This window comes from Euleptes europaea, chromosome 10 (assembly GCF_029931775.1).
Source record: "Euleptes europaea isolate rEulEur1 chromosome 10, rEulEur1.hap1, whole genome shotgun sequence".
NCBI classification, from domain to species: Eukaryota; Metazoa; Chordata; class Lepidosauria; order Squamata; family Sphaerodactylidae; genus Euleptes; species Euleptes europaea.
The window spans coordinates 2,374,178-2,395,270 of record NC_079321.1 but is presented as its reverse complement, the minus strand read 5'-3'; the positions used below and the strand labels follow the sequence as shown (position 1 = coordinate 2,395,270).

Here is a 21,093-nt window from a genome sequence, read left to right as displayed (position 1 = left end):
TGGGGTTATATCTATCAATAAAAATTTGATACACTTGTCTGCTGAATGTTTTTGGATTTGAAGGTGAGGATGAAATAGTTGTAAACGCCGTTGAATAAAAAATGGACAGTGCAAGAGGATATGATGGACTGAATCTGGTTCTTTAAGATGACAACTACAAAACCTTTTCTCGCGTGGTACTTTCTTATATCTGCCACTAACCATAGCTGAAGGAAATATATTCAGCCTGGCCAACATGAAGGCCCTGCACTGCTGGGGGAGAACTAAATTTGAAAAATACTGGGCCATGACCTGTGTAAGTGAGGCCAAAAACACATGGTGGAGCAGGGTCTTGTTCGCTCCAGCAATGTTTTCCAGCTCAGTGACAAAGTGAGCTTTGAAAGCAAATAATAATTGCTTTCAAAGCTCACTTTGTCACTGAGCTGGAAAACATTGTTGGTCTTTATGATGCTACTGGACTCCAATTTTGTTCTGTTACTACAGACTAACATGGCTGTCCACCTGAAACTGTCCACCTGAAATGGTCGCCAGCGTGGTGTAGTGGTTAAAAGCAGTGGACTCAGATCTGGAGAACCGGGTTTGATTCCCCACTCCTCCACATGAACGGTGGATGCTAATCTGGTGAACTGGGTTGGTTCCCCCACTCCTCCACATGAAGTCTGTTGGGTGACCTTGGGCTAGTCACAGTTCTCTCAGAATTCTCTCAGCCCCACAAGGTGTCTGTTGTGGGGAGAGGAAGGGAAGGCAATTGTAAGCCTCTTTGAGACTCCTTAAGGGTAGAGAAAAGTGGGGTATAAAAACCAACTCTTCTTCTTCTTCCTCTAGCACAATGCTGCTAGCACCAAAATATGGAAGATTTTTCATACTCTTTTCAAAACAACAGTAACAACAAAAAACAACAACCCAGCCACTTAAAAAGGTGTTTCAACAAGACAGGGTCTATGTCTTTGCAGGAAAAAAAAAATCTGTTCCACTGTTGTGATTTATCTCTCTTACTATTCATTTTCACTTTCAGAATGTGCATAACAAAATGCAAACATGAAAAGATAACTCTTTTCTCCAGTTTAAGATTTTGGTGAACATTTCTCACTTTAGAACACTTTTCTGTGGATCTGGAGCAGGAGGAAATTTGAAATACCAGGTAGGTAAACGTGTCTGTGCATTTAGCTCGCATTGACCTGGCCCGTATTGCTTACTGTTGCTTTACTGGGGGCGGGGCGGGGGATCACATCTGGTTTATACTTCACTATAAATATCATTTCCATATCTCAGTATTTTTTTTAAATCTCTGCTGCCAAATACATTTTGAGTGCAGTTTTAACTATCAAGAATTAAAAGGGGGGAAAGCTGTGGTCTGTAGCACTTCTAGGCCGTTTATGCTTGGTAATTAGCAGCGCGTTCCAGGCTGAAGTGCCCCACATATTTTTTTTAGTTTTTCAGACTGAACCGTCATTCCAGTCATCACTGCGAAGCCGGCGCATACCTGCCTCACATTTCTTAAGAGCCCCTTTAACATGACCTTTTGTATTTGCTCTGCCCCCGTACCCAAGCATTTACTGAAAAAAACCATGAAAAAGCTATGCAAACGACCATTGCCAATGGCTATGCAAGCAAAGGAGCAGGCGAGTGGGGTGTGTATGTGGAATTTCTCCTTTTGCATTGGGACCGTGAATAGGCATTTTAAAGGTTGCATTTTTAAAAAGAGCTTTGAGCAAGCATCAAAATTGACCCTGTATAAATGGCCCTTGCTTTGGTTTTCCCCCCCTCATTTTTGTAGAAAAAAAAGCATGTTAATAAAGTTGTGATAGGTTATATAAAATGCATCTCTTCTGGGTAATGTTTAATAACAGGTGTGTGTGTTTGAGGGTAAAAACTAAAACTTCAAGGTATCTATAGGGGAGAGAAGGACTGTACCTGACATTAATTGGTGTAATAAGGGGCAAGTCAATGCTGGACACATGCCAGAACATGAGCTTACCAACCTGCTATTTTAAATGTTCAAGCTCCTGGTTAGCACTTTGGGGATCAACCCAAACCCCGAGTGGTGCTAGATAGAGAAGTGTTTTTTTTATTGGTCATCTCCACTGAATGGTAAGTCCGTCCTCCAGAGTTATTTTCATATTGTTTAGAAATCAGTACATTTATGTTTTGTGAATGGACAGGTGTTTTACATTCTGGACCTAAACTTTTTTCCGTGACTCACGGTGCAATCCTGTGAAGTAAGACTGGAGTTTTGAGTCTGGCATAACTCTTTGTAGAATAGAATTGCAGTGTCAGCCTCTGAGTTTGATAGGGCTTGGTTCCTGCTAGACTTGTCTTTTTAATCGCATATCCGATGCAGTGCCAGAAACTTCTTCCATGGCGTGAAGGAAGCACCCTTAGTGCTGAACACATTGTGCTGGATCCAGTAAAGTACCAGTTGAATGCCCAGCCATGGAATTTTCCTTTCTCCTCTTCCTCCAGCATGGTATAGTGATTAAGACAGGCGGCACTCTAATCTGGAGAACCGGGTTTGATTCCCCACTCCTCCACACATGAACATGAAGCTTCCTTATACTGAATCAGGCCCTTGGTCCATCAAAGTCAGTATTGTCTACTCAGACCGGCAACGGCTCTCCAGGGTCTCAGACAGAGGTCTTTCACATCACCTCCTTGCCTAGTCCCTTTAACTGGAGATGCCAGGGATTGAACCTGGGACCTTCTGCATTCAAAGCAGAGGTTCTACAACTGAGCCACAGCCCCTCCACATAAGCGGCAGACTCTAATCTGGTGAACCGGGTTGGTTTCCCCACTCCACATGAAGCCTGCTGGGTGACCTTGGGCTAGTCACAGTTCCCTCCGAACTCTCTCAGCCCCACCTACCTCACAAGGTGTCTGTTGTGGGGAAAGGAAGGGAAGGAGATTGTAAGCTGGTTTGAGACTCCTTAAAGGTAGAGAAAATCGGCGTATAAAAACCAGATCTTCTTCTCTTCTTCTCCTTTGTAGAATAGAATTGCAGTGTCAGCCTCTGAGTTTGATAGGGCTTGGTTCCTGCTAGACTTGTATTTTTAATTGCATATCTGATACAGTGTCACGAACTTCTTCCATGGCATGAAGGAAGCACCTGTAGTACTGAACACATTGGGCTGGATCCATTAAAGTACCAGTTGAATGCCCAGCCATGGATATTTCCTGCCCCTTCTTCCTCCACCAACTCCAGAGGGGCTGTGGTTCAGTGGCCGAGCATCTGCTTGGCACGCAGAAGGTCTCAGGTCCCAGGTTCAGTCTCCAGTTAAAGGATCAGGCAGAAGGTGATGCAAAAGACCTCTACTTGAGACCTTCGAGAGCTGTTGCCACTGTGAGTAGACAGTAATGACTTTGATGGACTAGAGGTCTGATTCACTATCAGGCAGCTTTGTGTGTTCATTAACTCTTGATAGCGCCAAAAAAGCTGAAGTTGGCTTTCTATAGTTTCAAAACAGATAAAAGGCCGTATTTTTTCACACAACGCATAGTTAAATTGTGGAACTCCCTGCCCCAGGATGTGGTGATGGCTGCCAGCTTGGAGGGCTTTAAGAGGGGAGTGGACATATTCATGGAGGAGAGGGGTATTTATGGCTGTTAGTTAGAATGGATATTAGTCATGCTGCATACCTATTCTCTCTAGTATCAGAGGAGCATGCCTATTATTTTGGGTGTGGTGGAACACAGGCAGGATGGCGCTGCTGCACTCGTCGTTAGTGGCTTCCTTAGAGGCACCTGGTTGGCCACTGTGTGAACAGACTGCTGGACTTGATGGGCCTTGGTCTGATCCAGCAGGGCCTTTCTTATGTTCTTATGTATAGTTCCACATGGGCAAAATGTGCTGTGTCCTGGAGTTCTGCAGCGAGAAGGAGAGCTGAGTACAATTTCCCCCACTTCTCTCTTGCACCAGCAGGTGGAAGAGGAGGATGCAGCGATGTCGCCTGATTTCCACACTCACCACTCTGTAGTGGTCTATTCGATATTACATCAGTTTATGTCCTGCATTAAAACCTGCAGTGTAAATCCGCAGGGATATATGCTGGACGTAAACCGAAGTAATATGGAATCGACCACTAGAGGGCGGAAAACACACGAGGAACAGAACCTCTCTCCCCCCCCCCCCCGAAGAAGCAGGAACTTGCAAGTGAGGTCAGTGAGAATGTGGAAAAGCCTGTAGACCTGCAGGGCTTCCGTTAGGCAGTGACTCTGCAGCTGGTATTTCTGCTTCTCCCCACCCGCAGGAAGAGGAGAAGGATGGGAGGTAATGGGGAGGGAGGGAGCATACCTGGTAGCCTGCAGGGCTGGGGAGGCACTTCTTGCATCAGCCCTTTGGCAAAACTAGTTGCCTATTGTAGCTCTAACAGGTCTTGTTCAACAGGCTCCCTTGCACTGATATGTGAAGCTTGGAAGTTAGTTGATTATTATAATGAGAATTGTGGAACTCCCTGCCCCAGAATGTGGCAGCCAACTTGGAAGGCTTTAAGAGGGGAGTGGACATGTTCATGGAGGAGAGGGCTATCCATGACTCCTAGTCAAAATGACACTAGTCATGATGCATACCTATTCTCTCCAGTACTAGAAGAACATACCTATTGCATTAGATGCTGTAGAACACAGGCAGCATAGTTAAATGGTGGAACTCCCTGCGCCAGGTTGTGGTGATAGCTGCCAATTTGGAAGGCTTGAAGGTGGGAGTGGACATGTTCATGGAAGGGAGGGCTATCCATGGCTAATAGTCAAAATGGACACTAGTCATGATGCATACCTATTCTCTCCAGTACCAGAAGAAAATACCTATTGCATTAGATGCTGTGGAACACAGGCAGGATGGTGCTGCTGCAGTTGTCTTGTTTGTGGGCTTCCTGGAGGCACCTGGTTGGCCTCTGTGTGAACAGACTGCTGGACTTGATGGGCCTGGGTCTGATTCAGCATGGCTTTTCTTATGTTATTATGTTCATGCCTATTCCCTCCAGGATCAGAAGAGCATGCCTATTTTATTAGGTGCTGTGAAACACAGGCAAGATGCTGCTGCAGTTGTCTTGTTTGTGGGCTTCCTAGAGGCCCCTGGTTGGCCACTGTGTGAACAGACTGCTGGACTTGATGGACCTTGGTCTGATCCAGCAGGGCCTTTCTTATGTGATGTCAGCATCCGCATCATTTCCATGACAATTGCTAGCAAATCCTAGAAGGGCTGCTTCTGTGATATTGTACAATAGCTCCTTCAGTGCTTTATAGTTTTGTAAGGGGTTATAATATCTTGCTGTATAAAATTGTGTTTATATTCCACTTACAATAATATTTGCCATGAAACAGCCTTTTAAAATGACCGTGTGAGCATTTTGACAGCATGCGTTTTCTAGTGATGCTTGTGGTCTGTGCAGCTGAACAAGTACGTCAGCCCATTCCAAACGTTCCTGTGTTGAAAACATTCATAAAAATGTTATCACCAGCGAGTCTTGGAGAAAATCAGTTAGAGATTGATGGCTTCTGAAGTATAAGTGGCACCTCTGGGATTCAGTCACAAGGGGGTGGCCGCAAGTACTAAAAGGTTGCCACACGAGGGGGAGGCAAGCACAAAATGTCAGGGAGTGAGGTCATGCATAACTCAAAAAATAACTCCTCAGCATCTCAGGCAGAAGCTCTGTTTAGTAGCAGGATGCCTTTTAAAATGAACGACTTGGTTAAAAATGTTTTCTCGCACGCATCTTCAGTCACACAGTGAAGATCTCCGTGCTTTGGTGGCAGCTGCTGCCAAAGCAACTTTTTAAAAGTCTGCACATCCAATCAAATCTCTAGGGGCCAATAATAATAATAGATGATTTTAAGCTGAAATGGCAACCGCTATATGATAAATATTCATGTGCTTCAAGTTCTTTTGCTTTCCTGTGGATATAGAGGTAGAATTTTATATTAGTACTAAGTACCAAAAGGGAGACTGTAGCCAAGAAATCAGAAGGAGATTGAGACAGGAAAGTGCAGCCATGAAGGAGCTAGAAAAGATTCTGAAGTGTAAGGATGTGTCACTGGCAACCAAGATCAGGTTAATTCATGCCATCGTATTCCCTATTACTATGTATGGTTGTGAAAGCTGGACAATGAAGAAAGCTGACAGGAAGAAAGTAGACTCCTTTGAAATGTGGTGTTGGAGGAGAGTGTTACGGATACCGTGGACTACCAAAAAACAGATCAGTTGGTTAAAGATCAAATCAAGCCTGAACTGGCCCTAGAAGCTAAAATGACTAAACTGAGGCTATCATATTTTGGTCATTTTATGAGAAGGCAAGAGTCACTGGAAAATACAGTCATGCTAGGAAAAGTTGAGGGCAGCAGGAAAAGAGGAAGACCCAACAAGAGATGGATCGACTCAATAAAGGAAGCCACAGGCCTCAATTTGCAAAACCTGAGCAAGGCTGTCAAAGATAGGACATTTTGGAGGACATTGATTCATAGGGTCTCCAAGAGTCAGAAGCAACTTGACGGCACTTAACAGACACACATACACACATCTGAAGTTTGTAGTTTAAGATCATTGATATAAAAAAGGGTATGTATAGTTGTATTGTAATAGTCACTATTTGATCATTAACAACCAATTAGTGTTCCCAATTTATTTGCTTTTCAATATGTAATCCTGAAAATCTATAAATTAATAATTAATGCAAGATTTTAATAGTTTCAAGTTTAAGTTGAAGATGAATGTATGCATCTGTTATTACATTGAAGCTTGGACACTGACATGTTGTTTTTACTTGATTTCCCCCCTTCCTTTTTCCATTTCTTTTTTCTGTATCCTAATACATTAAAAAAAGATTAAAATAATAATTAATTAATTAATTTTATTTCTATCCTGCCCTCCCCCAGCCAAGCCAGGCTCAGGGCGGCGAACAACACAAAATATACAAAGATAAACAGATACTCAATAATACATAGTGACATAGAGTTGGGGACCCCGTAGTAAACTGCGAAGACCAATTTGGCTCTCATCCTTAGAAGCCTAGTGTGATGTCTGCCTTAAGAATATGCTTTCAGTGCTCTTGTCATCTTTCTGTTGCGTAGGAGAATGACTCAGGAACACTGGACACGGTGGGTGCCGTCGTTGTCGACCAAGAAGGAAACGTTGCTGCTGCGGTCTCCAGTGGAGGCTTAGCCTTGAAGCATCCTGGAAGAGTTGGTCAGGTGGGTTGAACCAGGCCTGATGGTTTTGTTGGCATCTGAGCCTTATGGTATCAGACCTACTGCTGAAAGGAAAAAGCTGGTGGACAGCTTAGGGGGAAGTAGTATTCCTCCAGAATATGCCTTTGTATGATCAGTTCTAGGTGAGGATTGACCGAGAACTTGATAACATAAATAGGAAGTATGCATTTTGTAAAGGAACCGGAGAAGGGAATTTGGGCTTAATCTTGAACTATTGTGTGTTGCAATATTGGATGCATAGAATCACAGAGTTGGAAGGGGCCATTCAGGCCATCTAGTCCAACCCCCTGCTCAGTGCAGGATCAGCTAGAGCATCCCTGACAAGTGCTTGTCCAGCCGCTGCTTAAAGACTGCCAGGGAGGTGGAAGCCGATTCCACTGTCAAACAACTCTTTACTATAAATCCCCCTGTCAGCCCTTGGCCCACAGAACCAGAAATCACCACAAAGTCATATAGAGTCCAAACAGATGGCTTTTACTGATCAAATAGGCATACAGTGCAAACGAATAAAATGACAGCTATGAGAGGCTCACTAGCTGGGAGATATTATAAGGCAGGAAAGGCGGGAGATTACACGCATGAATACAGTTTCCCAGGAGCTGAGTTCCCAGGCCTAGGTATGCGACCTTGGGGGGCAGACAATACAGCACAGAGACAGAGGCAATAACGAAACCGAGATAGCAGCCTGACATTCTGCTCCCCTCAAGGCCCCCTCCCAGTTCGCAAGGGGGCTGGCCTGTCCGGGTAAGCAATGTGAAAGGCGTCGACGAGGTCGGGGGCGGAGACATCCCGTGCGCGCACCCATTCGTCATAGGCAGGGGGGAAATGTTTCCAACGAACTAGATATTGCAGATTGCCATGGTGAATACGGGAGTCAAGGATCTTGGAGACTTCGAAGTGTTCTTCCCCCCCCACCATGATGGGTTGCGCAGGCGGTGGGTCCGGATGCCACCGTGGAGAAGCAACATGGGGTTTGAGGAGGCTTATGTGGAAAACAGGATGCACACGCCTCAAGGATTTGGGGAGAGCCAGTTCCACTGTGACAGGGTTTATGACCCGAGTAATGGGGAAAGGGCCAATGAATTTGGCGCTGAGCTTATGGCACGGTTGGGTGGAACGGAGATTTTTGGTGGAAAGGTAAACCAAAGCACCCACTTGCAGATCACCCCCGGGGGAGCGATGTTTGTCAGCTTGCGCTTTGTATTTACGTTTGGCCCGGTCGAGGTTGCTAACGAGCCAGGGCCAAGTGGTACGGAGGGCGTGTGCCCAGGAGGCAATGTCGGGGTTCCCCTCCCCCTCTACATCATCTGTAGGAGCGATGGGACTGAAATCTTGTCCATACACAGCAAAAAACGGGCTAAAACCTGTGGATTGATGCATGGCATTATTGTAGGCATATTCTGCTAAAGGTAACAGTTCCACCCAGTTATCCTGGTGGTAGTTAACATAACAACGCAAATAACATTCAAGTACAGCATTGACACGTTCAGTTTGACCATCAGTTTGAGGATGGTATGCACTAGACAATCCCTGTTCCACCCCCACCAACTTGAGGAAAGCTTTCCAAAACTTAGAAACGAAACCACTTCCGCGGTCACAAATTATTTTACGCGGAAATGAATGTAAACGAAAGATATGCGTCACGAAGAGGCGGGCCAGTTTCTGAGCAGAGGGGATCCCTGCGCATGGAATCAAATGTATTTGCTTAGAAAACAAATCAGTAACAACCCACAACACAGTTTTACCCCCACTGAGAGGGAGATCAGTCATGAAGTCCATAGCAATCACTTCCCAAGGTCTGCTGGGCGTTTCAAGAGGTTGTAGCAGTCCCGGGGGTTTGCCCTGCGATCGTTTCGCAGCGGCACAAACGGGACAGCTGCGGATGAAGGAGTCAATGTCGGAACGCATTCCCCCCCACCAGAACTGTCTGCGCAATAAGTGAAGGGTCTTCAGAAACCCAAAGTGCCCAGCTGTTTTGGCTCCATGAGCTAAATGTAAAACGTCCTTCCGGAGAGCTTTGGGTACATACAATTTTGAGTCTTTGTACCAGGACCCCCCTTGTTCCAAAACACCAGGAGGTAGGGTATGAGCGGAACGTTCTAAAAGGCACTGGTCCCGAAGGACAGTTAAAAAGGATTCGGAGATGGGGATTTTGGAGGGAGCCCCCCCGTCGGTCATGGAGATCTGAGAAACAGTTATAGGGCTAGTGCTTACGTGCGGCGGCGTGCAGACTGCAGGCGGCTGAGCGGTCGGAGGGGTAGGAGGGGCGGGAACTCCGGTCTGTTGCGGTGGCGGCTGGGCAGCCGGTTGGGCTGGCGGAGCTTGCGAGTTAGGGAAGGTGTGCTGATGCTGGGATCGGGTTTGCACAGCCAGCATAGGTAGGGCCCCACGTTGCATAGGGGTGAACAGAGAGTTGGTGGGTCTTTCGAGTTTTACCGGATATTGTGGTAAACGGGAGAGGGCATCCGCGAGAACGTTCTGCTTCCCAGGGACGTGCTTCAGGGTGAAACGGAACTGAGCAAAGAACTCCGCCCACCGTTGTTGTTTCGCCGATAGCTTATGGGACCCCGTGAGGGCAGCTAGATTTTTGTGATCGGTCCAAACTTCAAAGGGTACTTTAGACCCTTCCAAGAATTGCCGCCATAAAGTCAGTGCATGATGAACTGCAGAGGCCTCTTTCTCCCAGATGGGCCAGTTTAATTGAGCGTGCGCAAATTTTTTTGAAAAGTAAGCGCAAGGGTGAAGAAGACCGTCCGGTCCTTGCTGGAGGAGAGCCCCTCCCATGGCTACATCGGAAGCATCGACTTGCACAATGAACATTTGATTTGGGTCTGGGTGCCGTAGCACCGGCTCCGAAGTGAAGAGGCGTTTGAGGGCCAGAAAGGCGGCTTGGCATTGCTCAGTCCATAGGATTTTTGCGGAGGGCAAGGCAGCCGAGCTTACTTTTCCCTTAGTTTTCAGCAGGTCCGTAATGGGTAGAGCCACTTGGGCGAAGTTAGGGATGAATCCCCGATAGAAGTTTGCAAATCCCAGAAATTGCTGTACTTGCTTACGGTTGGTGGGGGGAGTCCAATCGAGGACGGCTTGGACTTTGGCGGGGTCCATGCGAAGACCTTGGTGGGAGATGATGTATCCCAAAAACGTGAGTTTGCTTTGGTGAAATTCACACTTAGCTAGTTTAGCGAACAGTTGATGGTTACGCAGGCGTTGTAGAACTTCCCTGACCAGAGTCACATGCTCGTCCACAGTTTTCGAATAAATGAGAATGTCATCTAAGTAGACCACCACCCCACGATATAGAAGGTCATGTAGGATTTCATTGATGAGTTGCATGAAGACCCCCGGGGCCCCTTTTAATCCGAATGGCATTACAAGGAATTCATACATTCCGAAACAGCTAGAGAAGGCAGTGAGGCGTTCATCTCCTTCGCGGATACGGACTCGGTAGTAGGCTTCCACCAAGTCTAATTTAGAGAACACACGGCCTTCCTGTAATTGTCCCAAAATATCCGATATTAATGGGATAGGATAGGCGTTGGTCTGGGTAACCGCATTGAGCTTTCTGAAGTCAATGCACAGGCGAAGGTCGCCCTCTTTTTTCCGGACGAAAAACGCGGGGGCCGAGTTTGGGGCATTCGAAGGGCGAATGAACCCTCTGGCGAGGTTTTTGTCCAAAAAGTCCCGGAGGACAGTGCGCTCGGAAGCGCTCATAGGGTAAATCTTACTTTTGGTTAATGTGCAGTCCTTTACTACTTCAATCGCACAGTCTGAGGCCCGGTGGGGGGGTAAGGCATCACATTCCCTAAGGTCGAAGACATCTTCAAAGTCCCGGTATACAGCGGGTAGAGCCGGTGGTACTGGGGCAGTCTCTGCCGTAATGCGCGGCAAAAGTTCTGTCTCGAGGAGCAAGAGTATGGGGTCAGGTTCCCCGCCCAGCAGAGGTTGTACTCGAACCGCCAGTGCGGATGCCTCGGCTCCAAACGTCGGGGTCAAAACTTGAGCCAAGGTGGCTACCGGGGTGTCCTTTGTACATTCCACAAGGAGAAGAGCGGTGCTAATAGCGACTCGCTTGGCCTCAGCCTGGCAGCTGGCCGCATCCGGGATCAGGGAAAAACCCTCCGGCGGGGCTCCCGCCATGGTAGAAAGAGTTTGTCGAGAAATAAGATTATCCAAAAGTCCAGTTAATATTTGTAAATCCTCAGTCGCCAATCGGGCATCGTCCAGTAATTGATCCAAGTCCTGAAGATCTAAACGAGCATCAGTATCCTCCGATGTTAACATCCAGAGACGTCCTGTAAGAGATTGCCACTGCGCCTGTACCAGTCCCCTCAAGCGGCAAACCTCTCGGGTCGTCCGGAAAAGTTCAGCGATTAAGTCTTGTAACAGAGTAGGGTCCTCTGAGAAGGGCTCCAGGGTAGTAGATCACCTGGAGAGCTGCACAGCTCCCATCCAAGTGGCAGGCGAACCCCCCTGGGCTCCAGCCTGGCTAGGAGAACGGTGAAGATGAGGGATAGCTGTCATAATGTCAGCCCTTGGCCCACAGAACCAGAAATCACCACAAAGTCATATAGAGTCCAAACAGATGGCTTTTACTGATCAAATAGGCATACAGTGCAAACGAATAAAATGACAGCTATGAGAGGCTCACTAGCTGGGAGATATTATAAGGCAGGAAAGGCGGGAGATTACACGCATGAATACAGTTTCCCAGGAGCTGAGTTCCCAGGCCTAGGTATGCGACCTTGGGGGGCAGACAATACAGCACAGAGACAGAGGCAATAACGAAACCGAGATAGCAGCCTGACACCCCCCCCAATATCCAGCCAATACCTTTCCTCCCGCCATATTCAACTGTGTTCAACTATGTTCAAAACCATTGTTCCTGTAGCACAAGCATCATACGAAGCCCAAACTGGAATATGAGTTGTGGAATACGAACTTTCACAGTATCTACTAATTTAATCAGACTGTTAGCTGGAAACATCCACAGACCTACACAGAAGTTTATCTAAAATGTATTCCATGATCTCCTGTCCTGAAATATACTAACTCTTACCAGACGATTTCTTGGTTTTCACCTGTCATTCTAAAGCCTTGGGCATGCATCCGGGCGAATGGGCCATCATGGCCCCTAGGACCTCTCCTGGTGGGTTGGTAGCCCGTTCCTGAGGCCTGGAGGTGGGGAGCAGGCTACCAACCCACCAGGAGAGGTCCTAGGGGCCACGATGGCCCATTCGCCCTGATGAGTGTCACCAGGTTGACGCTCAGCTGAGGCCTGCTCAGTCTGCGCAAGGCAAGCCCCGCTGTGTCAACATGCTGACAGCGTAAAGACATGATGCTTTTATGTTAAGAGTTAAGGGTTTGGGGGTTTTTTTGCAGGCAAAGAAAACAGGAAATTTCGTCAAATTATTCACCGTGGGTGCGTTCATACGTGCCGAATAATGCACTTTCAGTCCACTTTCAATGCACTTTAGCGATAGTTTGCAAGTGGATTTTGCTGTTTCACACAGACAGACAGTGTGGTGCAGTGGTTAAGAGCAGTGGTTTGGAGTGGTGGAGTCTGATCTGGAGAACCGGATTTGATTCCTCACTCCTCCACATGAGTGGTGAAGGCTAATCTGGTGAACTGGATTTGTTTCCCCACTCCTACACATGAAGCCAGCTGGGTGACCTTGGGTTAGTAACAGCTCTCGCAGCCTCACCTACCTCACAGGGTGTCTGTTGTGGGGAAGCGAAGGTGATTGTAAGCCGATTCGGTGTGTGTGAAAGCGCCCCCAGTATTTTCAGAAGTGTTGTCATTGGGGCTTTGGGATGTCGGGTATGACAAGTGTACAGAACTCTACTGCAATAATTTTTTTCTTAAACAATGTTAGCTTGCTTGTAGTAAATGTGTTTGCTTGAAATGCATGACTAAATAATTCTGGGTTTTTTTGAATTTTTTTTTGTGGGGGACAGGCAGCTCTTTATGGATGTGGTTGCTGGGCTGAAAATACGGGAATTCAGAATCCTTATTCTACAGCTGTGAGTACCTCAGGTATTTGCTATTCTTATAAATATTTGAGCTATAATTTATATATGGTGGTGTAAAGTATGTTGTTGATGTACATAAACATGTAAGAAGTCCTTAATTTCAGCTTGAAATAGCCCTGCCTGTGATTCCTATGAGGAAACCCTCTTATGTTGAAGTATATTATACTCATAGAATCATAGAGTTGGAAGGGGCCACACAGGCCATCTAGTCCAACCCCCTGCTTAATGCAGGATCAGCCTAGAGCATCACTGACAAGGGTTCGTCTAGCCGCTGCTTAAAGACTGCCAGTCCCAGCATTTGGGAAGGACTGCCCATAATTTAAACCCATTATTGTGGGTCCTATCCTCTGCTGCCAACAGGAACAGCTCCCTGCCCTCCTCTAAGTGACAGCCCTTCATATACTTAAAGAGAGAAATCATGTCCCCCCTCAACCTCCTCATCCCCAGATTGAACATTCCCAACTCCCTCAGCCTTTCCTTGTAGGGCTCGGTCTCCAGGTCCCTGATCATCCTCGTCGCTCTCCTCCACTCCATTCTGTCCACGTCCTTTTTGAAGTGAGGCCTCCAGAACTGCACATAGTACTTCAGGAAAAAAACAAAGCAAAATAATTGTGTTTTTAATGGCTGTGGTTTTTAATTGTAAAGCCACCTCAAGCAGAACTCCGAAGACACGGCATAGAAATATTCTAAACCAATAAACAACAAGCAATAATTCGGGTAGTGGGTAGGTTGTATGGCAACAACTCCATTCGTAATTATTTCACTGCTAGCCGTAATTACTGTTTTGACATCAATAGATGAGTGTTGGGAGATATATTCCATGGGCTAATGAGCCTACATAATTGTTTTAGTCTGCTTGACAGTTTTGCACAGAAAAGGCAGAAATGCATTTGTGTGATGTGCATAAAGCCGTCTGTGCTCCCCTGCTCCATGTGAATGCAATCCTTGTGCAGAATCGGACCTCTTGTAAAAGCAGTGCAGAGAGCAGTTGTGAGTCAGTCTGCTCAAAATCCTACTTGGGTCTATTCAATGGGGCTGCTATATAGAGGAGGGTGCCGAGTTGTTTTCTGTTGCCCCAGAAGGTCGGACCAGAACCAACGGGTTGAAATTAAATCAAAAGAGTTTCCGTCTAGACATTAGGAAGAACTTTCTGACAGTGAGAGCCGTTCCTCAGTGGAACAGGCTTCCTCTGGAGGTGGTGAGCTCTCCTTCCCTGGAGGTTTTTAAGCAGAGGCTAGATGGCCATCTGTCAGCAATGCTGATTCTAAGAGCTTAGACAGATCATGAGAAGGAGGGCATCTTGGCCATCTTCTGGGCATGGAGTGGGGGTCACTGGGGGTGTTGGGGCGAGGTAGTTGTGAGTGTCCTGCATTGTGCAAGGGGGTTGGACTAGATGACCCTGGTGTTCCCTTCTAACTCTATGATTTCATGATTCTATGAAGTTTATTAATAAATATGCCTAATGCACACCATAGATACAGATTGCAGAATCTGGTTTGTAGAAGTCTGATTTTTGTAGATTGTACATTGGTGGTAGGAGGTAGTAGAATTAGGAAGGAAATACTCTTTTTGAATGCTCCTCCGCATAAGAAGCCCTGCAGCTAGAATCAGAATGCATCCAGGAAAAGGGTTCTAGCCCAGCCCTTTGCCTGCTGACCAAGGTTGGAGAATTCCTAGAGATTTGAGGGGTGGAGCCTGGGGAGAGCGGGATTTGGAGAGTGGAGGGACCTCAGCAGGGTATAATGCCATAGAGTCCACCCTCCAAACCAGCCATTTTGTGCAGAGGAAGGCACTGGCAAACCACCTCTGTTAGTCTCTTGCCTTGAAAACCCCAAAAGGGGTCGCCATAAGTCGGCTGCGACTTGACAGCACTTTACACACAATTGAAGTCTGTCTGGACATCAGTAGTAATTCAAGGAGATCTCCAGACCCCACCTGGAGGTTGACAACCCCAGCAGGTCTGTTTTTCTGTTTTCAGGAATTTTTAGCGTAGGGGAACATTTAAAAATGTGATACCTTACCTACAGGTTAGAGTGCTAAAGTGATTTTGGTTATTTCATTCTGCTGCATGTTTAGGCCAAGCCTAAATTTTCTTGTATGTGACTCTGCCAGTTAGAGTATTTCTAGAGTAGTCCTTTACTTCTGTTCTACAACATGTCCTTATCCTTCAGTATATGAAGCCACTGCAGTTCCATACTGTTTCTACTTTGCCACTAATATGACAGGATTTAAAATAATTATTAGCAAGGTAAATCTCTGCTGTTGCTATCCTTACTCCAAAATGAGATTATTGTAGCTGATTATTATAGGCCTCGTTTTTGGAATATGAAAAGCAAATCAGTTTGTTCCAGTCTTACATGTCTTATTGCACAATTTATTATCAATACATTTTTTCAGACTCATTTATCAGAATGTTTTAGAGAAGTAAATTGTGTTGTTACAGGACTGTAGCACTGATTTAAATAAGAACATCAAGTTTTTCAATGCACATATTTATTTGGAATTAAATATGATGGAGTACTTTCAAAACCAATAAACCCCACTTATCCAACAAAAATATATTGCCTGTTGTTTTGGACTCTAGCAGTTTGTTTGCATAAAGCAATAAAGTTGTGATAATTTATGAATGATTTGTTATTGACTTGAAGAAAAGTGAAAAATCTTAGAGGAACTTTTTTAAAAAGTTTGGAATTTAGGAGTCCAGCTTTAAAAATAGTGGATGAGGTCTTCCTGTTTCCTCACTCGCTAATCCATATGAAGGGCTTGAATCCTAGCAGCTTAATTATGAAGTCTGGGTTCAATAACCAGCAGCTTTAAATATTTCTGTGGTGGTGCAACAAGCCTTTGTAGAACAGGCTTTAAATTTAATTTTAACTGCATTTAATCTGGATGAAACTTGTAAATTTGGCAGATGGTTCCTTTTTATTTTTCCTTTCCAAGTAAGACAAGAATACAAAGTGTGTGATTGCCTAGTTTACATATGATAACTATGCTACAGCAACTGACCATTTATCATGGGTTATAGAAATTTGTCTGGCCACCTCTGACTTAAGCTGACAACGACAGCTTATTTGCAAGCATTTCCTGAGATCGTAGCAGAGAAATCATTTTAAACTCCTGAAATGCTCAGGCGCAGATAGCTGCGAAATCATTTTTTAACCCTATGAGGACTAGTCTTGCCTCACTAGAAATTGCCTCATTGAGGTCATGTGCATCACTAGAATCATTTTTCGCTATCTCGACAGATTCTTGGTTTGGTTAAATTTGTAGAGACCCACCAAAGTCAACATTCTGCTGATAAAAATTCAATCCAGCGTGCTGTAGTGGCTTGAGTGTTGGGCTAACATCTGGGAGAGACTCGGGTTCAAATCCCTGCTCTGCCTTGGAAGCTTGTTGGATGCCCTTGGGCCAGACAGACATGTTCAGCCTAACCTACTTGACAGGACTCTTGTGAGAATAAAATGGACGTAAGCTGCTTTGGGTCCTCATTGTGGATGAAGGTAGAGATATTCATGAAGTAGGAAGTGGAAGAAGCGTTGGTTTTTATACCCCGCTTTTCTCTACCTTTAAAGAGTCTCAGAGCGGCTTACTAATCGTCTTCCCTTCCCCACAATAGGCACCTTGTAAGGTAGGTGGGGCTGAGAGATTTCTGGGAGAACTGTGACTGGCCCAAGGTCACCCAGCAGGCTTCATGTGGAGGAGTGGGGAAACCAACCCGGTTCTCCAGATTATTAGCCTCTGCTGCTCATGCAGAGGAGTGGGAAATGAAACCCAGTTTTCCAGTTTAGAGTTGGTGGCTCATGTGGAGGAGGGGGGAATCAAATGTGGTTCTTCAAATTAGAGTCTGCCACTCTCAACCACTACACCATGTCAATAAGTTTATAGCAGTATAGCATATTGATTTGAAAAGAGACCTAGGTGGTCATCTTGCCGTCATCATCTGATTCGGTGCTCCTTGGGGCAAGGACAGCTGGAGAAAATTCAACTTGACTCCCTTGCTGTTCCTTCAATTGACCCCTGTCTTGGACTACAACTACAAGAGGAGTCTGCTGTTGTGACTGGAGAGGAGAAGCAGCCGCAGGGTTGGGCCCCTCACTTCTGGCAGTGCTGGGAAGGGGGAAGAGGCCAAGCTCTAAGGGAGGCTGTTCAGTTCCTCTCCTGAAAAGGACAGTTGCGATGCCTCTTGGGTGAACCAGATGCCTCCTTAAGAACATAAGAAAGGCCCTGCTGTATCAGACCAAGGGCCATCAAGTCCAGGAGTCTGTTCACACAGTGGCCAACAAGGTGCCTTCAGGAAGCCACAAACAAGACGAGTACCGCAGCACCATCCTGCCTGTGTTCCACCGCACCCAAAATAATAGGCATGCTCCTCTGATACTAGAGAGAATAGGTGTGCAGCATGACTAGTAGCCATTTTGACTAGTAGCCATGGATAGCCCTCTCCTCCATGAACATGTCCACTCCCCTCTTAAAGCGTTCCAAGTTGGCAGCCATCACCACATCCTGGAGCAAGGAGTTCCACAATTTAACTGTGTTATGTGAAGAAATACTTCCTTTTGTCTGTTTTGAATCTCTCACCCTCCAGCTTCAGCAGATGACCCCGTGTTCTGGTATTCCAAGAGAGGGAGAAAAGCTTCTCTCTGTCCACTCTCTCCACACCATGCATAATTTTATAGACCTCTATCATGTCTCCCCTTAACCACCTTCTTTCCAAGCTAAACTGCCCTAGGCATTTCAACTGCTCCTCACAGGGCAGTTGTTCTCATCTGAGCATGTTCGTGGTGTTGTACTTGGAGGAGGAGCGTTGGATTGAAACTTTCTTGAGCGATTTGACATTTCTCTTTCATGAAGTGGTAGCAATTTTAAAAATTTGGGTGCTGGTTTCCCTATATTGTTTGGGAACTGTTTGCAAGAAGTAGGCGTAAGATCCCTAGTGACTTTTCATCGTCTTGATTGATTTACTGTGAGTTTAAAGGGCTTGGGTAGGAATTGATGTGGGATGTGTGGTTCTGAACAGTGTTTTGCTTTTAGCTATTTTCATCACTGAAGGGCTGTCCAGATTTTCTAACAATCAGGTCCTGATGCTGGTCAAATATGAGTTTCTAATTTTTGCCACTTGCTGTAATAAGGATACAGAGCATAATTGGGTTTTTTGCTGTTGCGTATTGTTGTGCTTTGGCTTTGGGAGGTCTAGTATCCGGATATTGTGCTCTGGTCCTTGGTGGTGGGAAGTGCCGTCAAGTCACAGCTGACTTATGGCAACCCCGCAGGGTTTTCAAAAGAAAAGATGTTCAAAGGTGGTTCGCCATTGCCTGCTTCCCATCACGACCCTGGTATTCCTTGGAGGTCTCCCATCCAAATGCTAGCCATATCTGACCCTACTTAGTTTCCAAGATGCCTGGCCTATGGTTGAGGGCAGCAATGGGTTTTCCATCAGAACTGGCCTCCCATTTCTCTCCCCCCCTCCTTATTTTACCATCTAAATTGGGGAGGGGGCCTGGATGCCCTTTTCCCTTGGCCAAGACCCTGTGACATCTAGTGACATCTGTTTCTGCTTTGTCTTGATTTTATTATAAGCAATTTTAATTGGGGATTACTGGTTTTAATTAACATTTGTAAAATTGAATGCTGTTATTGTGGCATATGTATTGTGATCCACCCTGAGCCCACTTCAGCTGGGATAGAGGGTGGGATATAAATCTAACCAGCATGGTGTAGTGGTTAAGAGCAGTGGTTTGGAGTGGCGGACGCTAATCTGGTGAACCGGGTTTGATTCCCCACTCCTCTACATGAGCTGCGGACACTATTCTGGAGAACCGGGTTGGTTTCCCCACTCCTACACATGAAGCCAGCTGGGTGACTTTGGGCTAGTCACAGCTCTCTTAGAGCTCTCTCAGCCCCACCTACCTCACAGGGTGTCTGTTATGGAGAGGGGCAGGGAAGGTGATTGTAAGCCAGTTTGATTCTTCCTTAAGTGGTAGAGAAAGTTGGCATATAAAAACCAACCCCTTTTCTCCTCCTCTTCTTCCTCCTCCTTGTGGATTTTCTTTTAAAAATTAGAAACCGCCGCACCTAGTGTTGTACAGCTGCCCCTGCGAAGCAACCTGAACTGCGACTCCTCACAAACCCAATGGGCAAAGTGCTTGGTTGGATTGTTACCATCGTTTTTTCTGGGAGGAATGAGTGGAAGCAGCAGGGTGGCAGAGAAGAGTGCATAAAGACCAGATCAGCCCAGTCTGTGGTAGTCTTTAGGGCAGGAGGCTGAGGTCAACACAAGATTTCCGTTTCCACACAATTTTCTGACCAACTGAAGAAGAAGAGAAGAAGAAGAGTTGGTTTTGATATGCCGAATTTCTCTACCACTTAAGGGAGAATCAAACCTGCTTACAATCACTTTCCCCTCCCTACAACAGACAACCTGTGAGGTAGGTGAGGCTGAGAGAGCTGTAACTAGCCCAAGGTCACCCAGCTGGCTTCATGTGGAGGAGTTGGGAAACAAATCTGGTTCACCAGATTAGCACCCGCCGCTCCTGTGGAGGAGTGGGGAATCAAACCCAGTTCTCCAGATCAGACTCCACCGCTCCAAACCAGCTCTCTTAACCACTACACCACGCTGGCTCTCTGAGGTGAGAAGATCTGCCCCTTGCCTGATGTGTCCAAAAGCAATCCAGCTGGAATCTGTACGTATTGCAGATGGGCTTTGGAACGGAGGCCATAGCTTGGCTGTTGGATGGGGGTTGGGGAGAGATCCGGCGCTCTGCCCTCGGTCTGTTCTGCAGCTGGGGGTGAGAGACCAGGCTGACTGAGAATGGCACACCCGCAGAACTGGGCTTGTTGACCTTCACCCATAGCTGCATCGCTCCTCTGTCATTATTGCTGCTTCAGCTGTTCAGTTCCCTGCGGAAGGGCGACCTGGCCCCTTTTTGCTTAGTTTTGTTGTTGTTATTTTATTAGATTTTTACCCTGCTCTCTGCCCGGCCAAAGCCGGGCTCAGAGTGGCTGACAGACATTGGAAAAAAATTCCAACACCAAAGCATAAAATTCAGTGGTGTATTGGTTAAAAGCAGTGGTTTGGAGCAATTGAGCTGGAGAACCGGGTTTGATTTTCCACCCCTCCACCTGAGTGGCGGAGGCTAATCAGGTTTCCCCACCCCTACACACGAAGCCAGCTGGGTGACCTTGGGCTAGTCACAGCTCTCTCAGCCTCACCTACTTCACAGGGTGTCTGTTGTGGGGAGGGGAAGGGAAGGTGATTGTAAGCCGGTTTGAGTCTCCCTTAAGTGGTAGAGAAAGTCGGAAAATAAAAAGCAACTCTTCTACTACAATACAGACGAATACCAATGAAATTTAACAATAAAACCAATAAGGCCCATTAAAACCAGTTGGCGCACATCAATCACACTCTGGAGCCACAGTGAGTCAGGGGGAAATCAGTCAGGACCCCACCAAAGAACCGATCAGATGTAACAGAAACAAAATCTAAATAATGATAATAGTCCTTTCCCTAGATTTAACAGCCACTGGCTATCTATCAACCACTTTACACTGTCAAAAGGGGAAATGAAATTTAATTTTTCCTTGACACTGTAAAGAGAAAAGTTGCCACATCTCTCACGCAATTGCCCGATCTATTTGACAGGAGATAACGCAGTATCCGCTTCTCAGAAAGCGTCTTTAGCTGTTTTATCCAGGGAGTGATATACTTATTTCGTGCAATATTATTTTGTGGACATGCTGAAACAATGTGGGCAATTGCAATAATTTAAAAATCCATTAGTCAAATACAATACTCTTTTTTTTTACAGCTGTGCCATCAAAAAAAAGAGGGGTCACTTTACATTTGTATACAAGTTACAGTTATGTCCG

The 21,093-nt window shown here is 46.1% G+C and overlaps 1 protein-coding gene across 3 annotated transcripts in view; it reads left to right on the top strand.

The window, feature by feature from the left end:
* The window catches only part of TASP1 (taspase 1), a 78,571-nt gene that overhangs the window by 26,535 nt on the left and 30,943 nt on the right, over positions 1–21,093 (top strand). For all 3 annotated transcript variants that reach the window (XM_056856512.1, XM_056856511.1, XM_056856510.1), the window contains exons 8-9: positions 7,060–7,179; positions 13,153–13,231. In XM_056856512.1, coding sequence (XP_056712490.1) covers positions 7,060–7,179; positions 13,153–13,231 — 199 coding nt within the window. The remainder of the gene's footprint in view (positions 1–7,059; positions 7,180–13,152; positions 13,232–21,093) is intronic.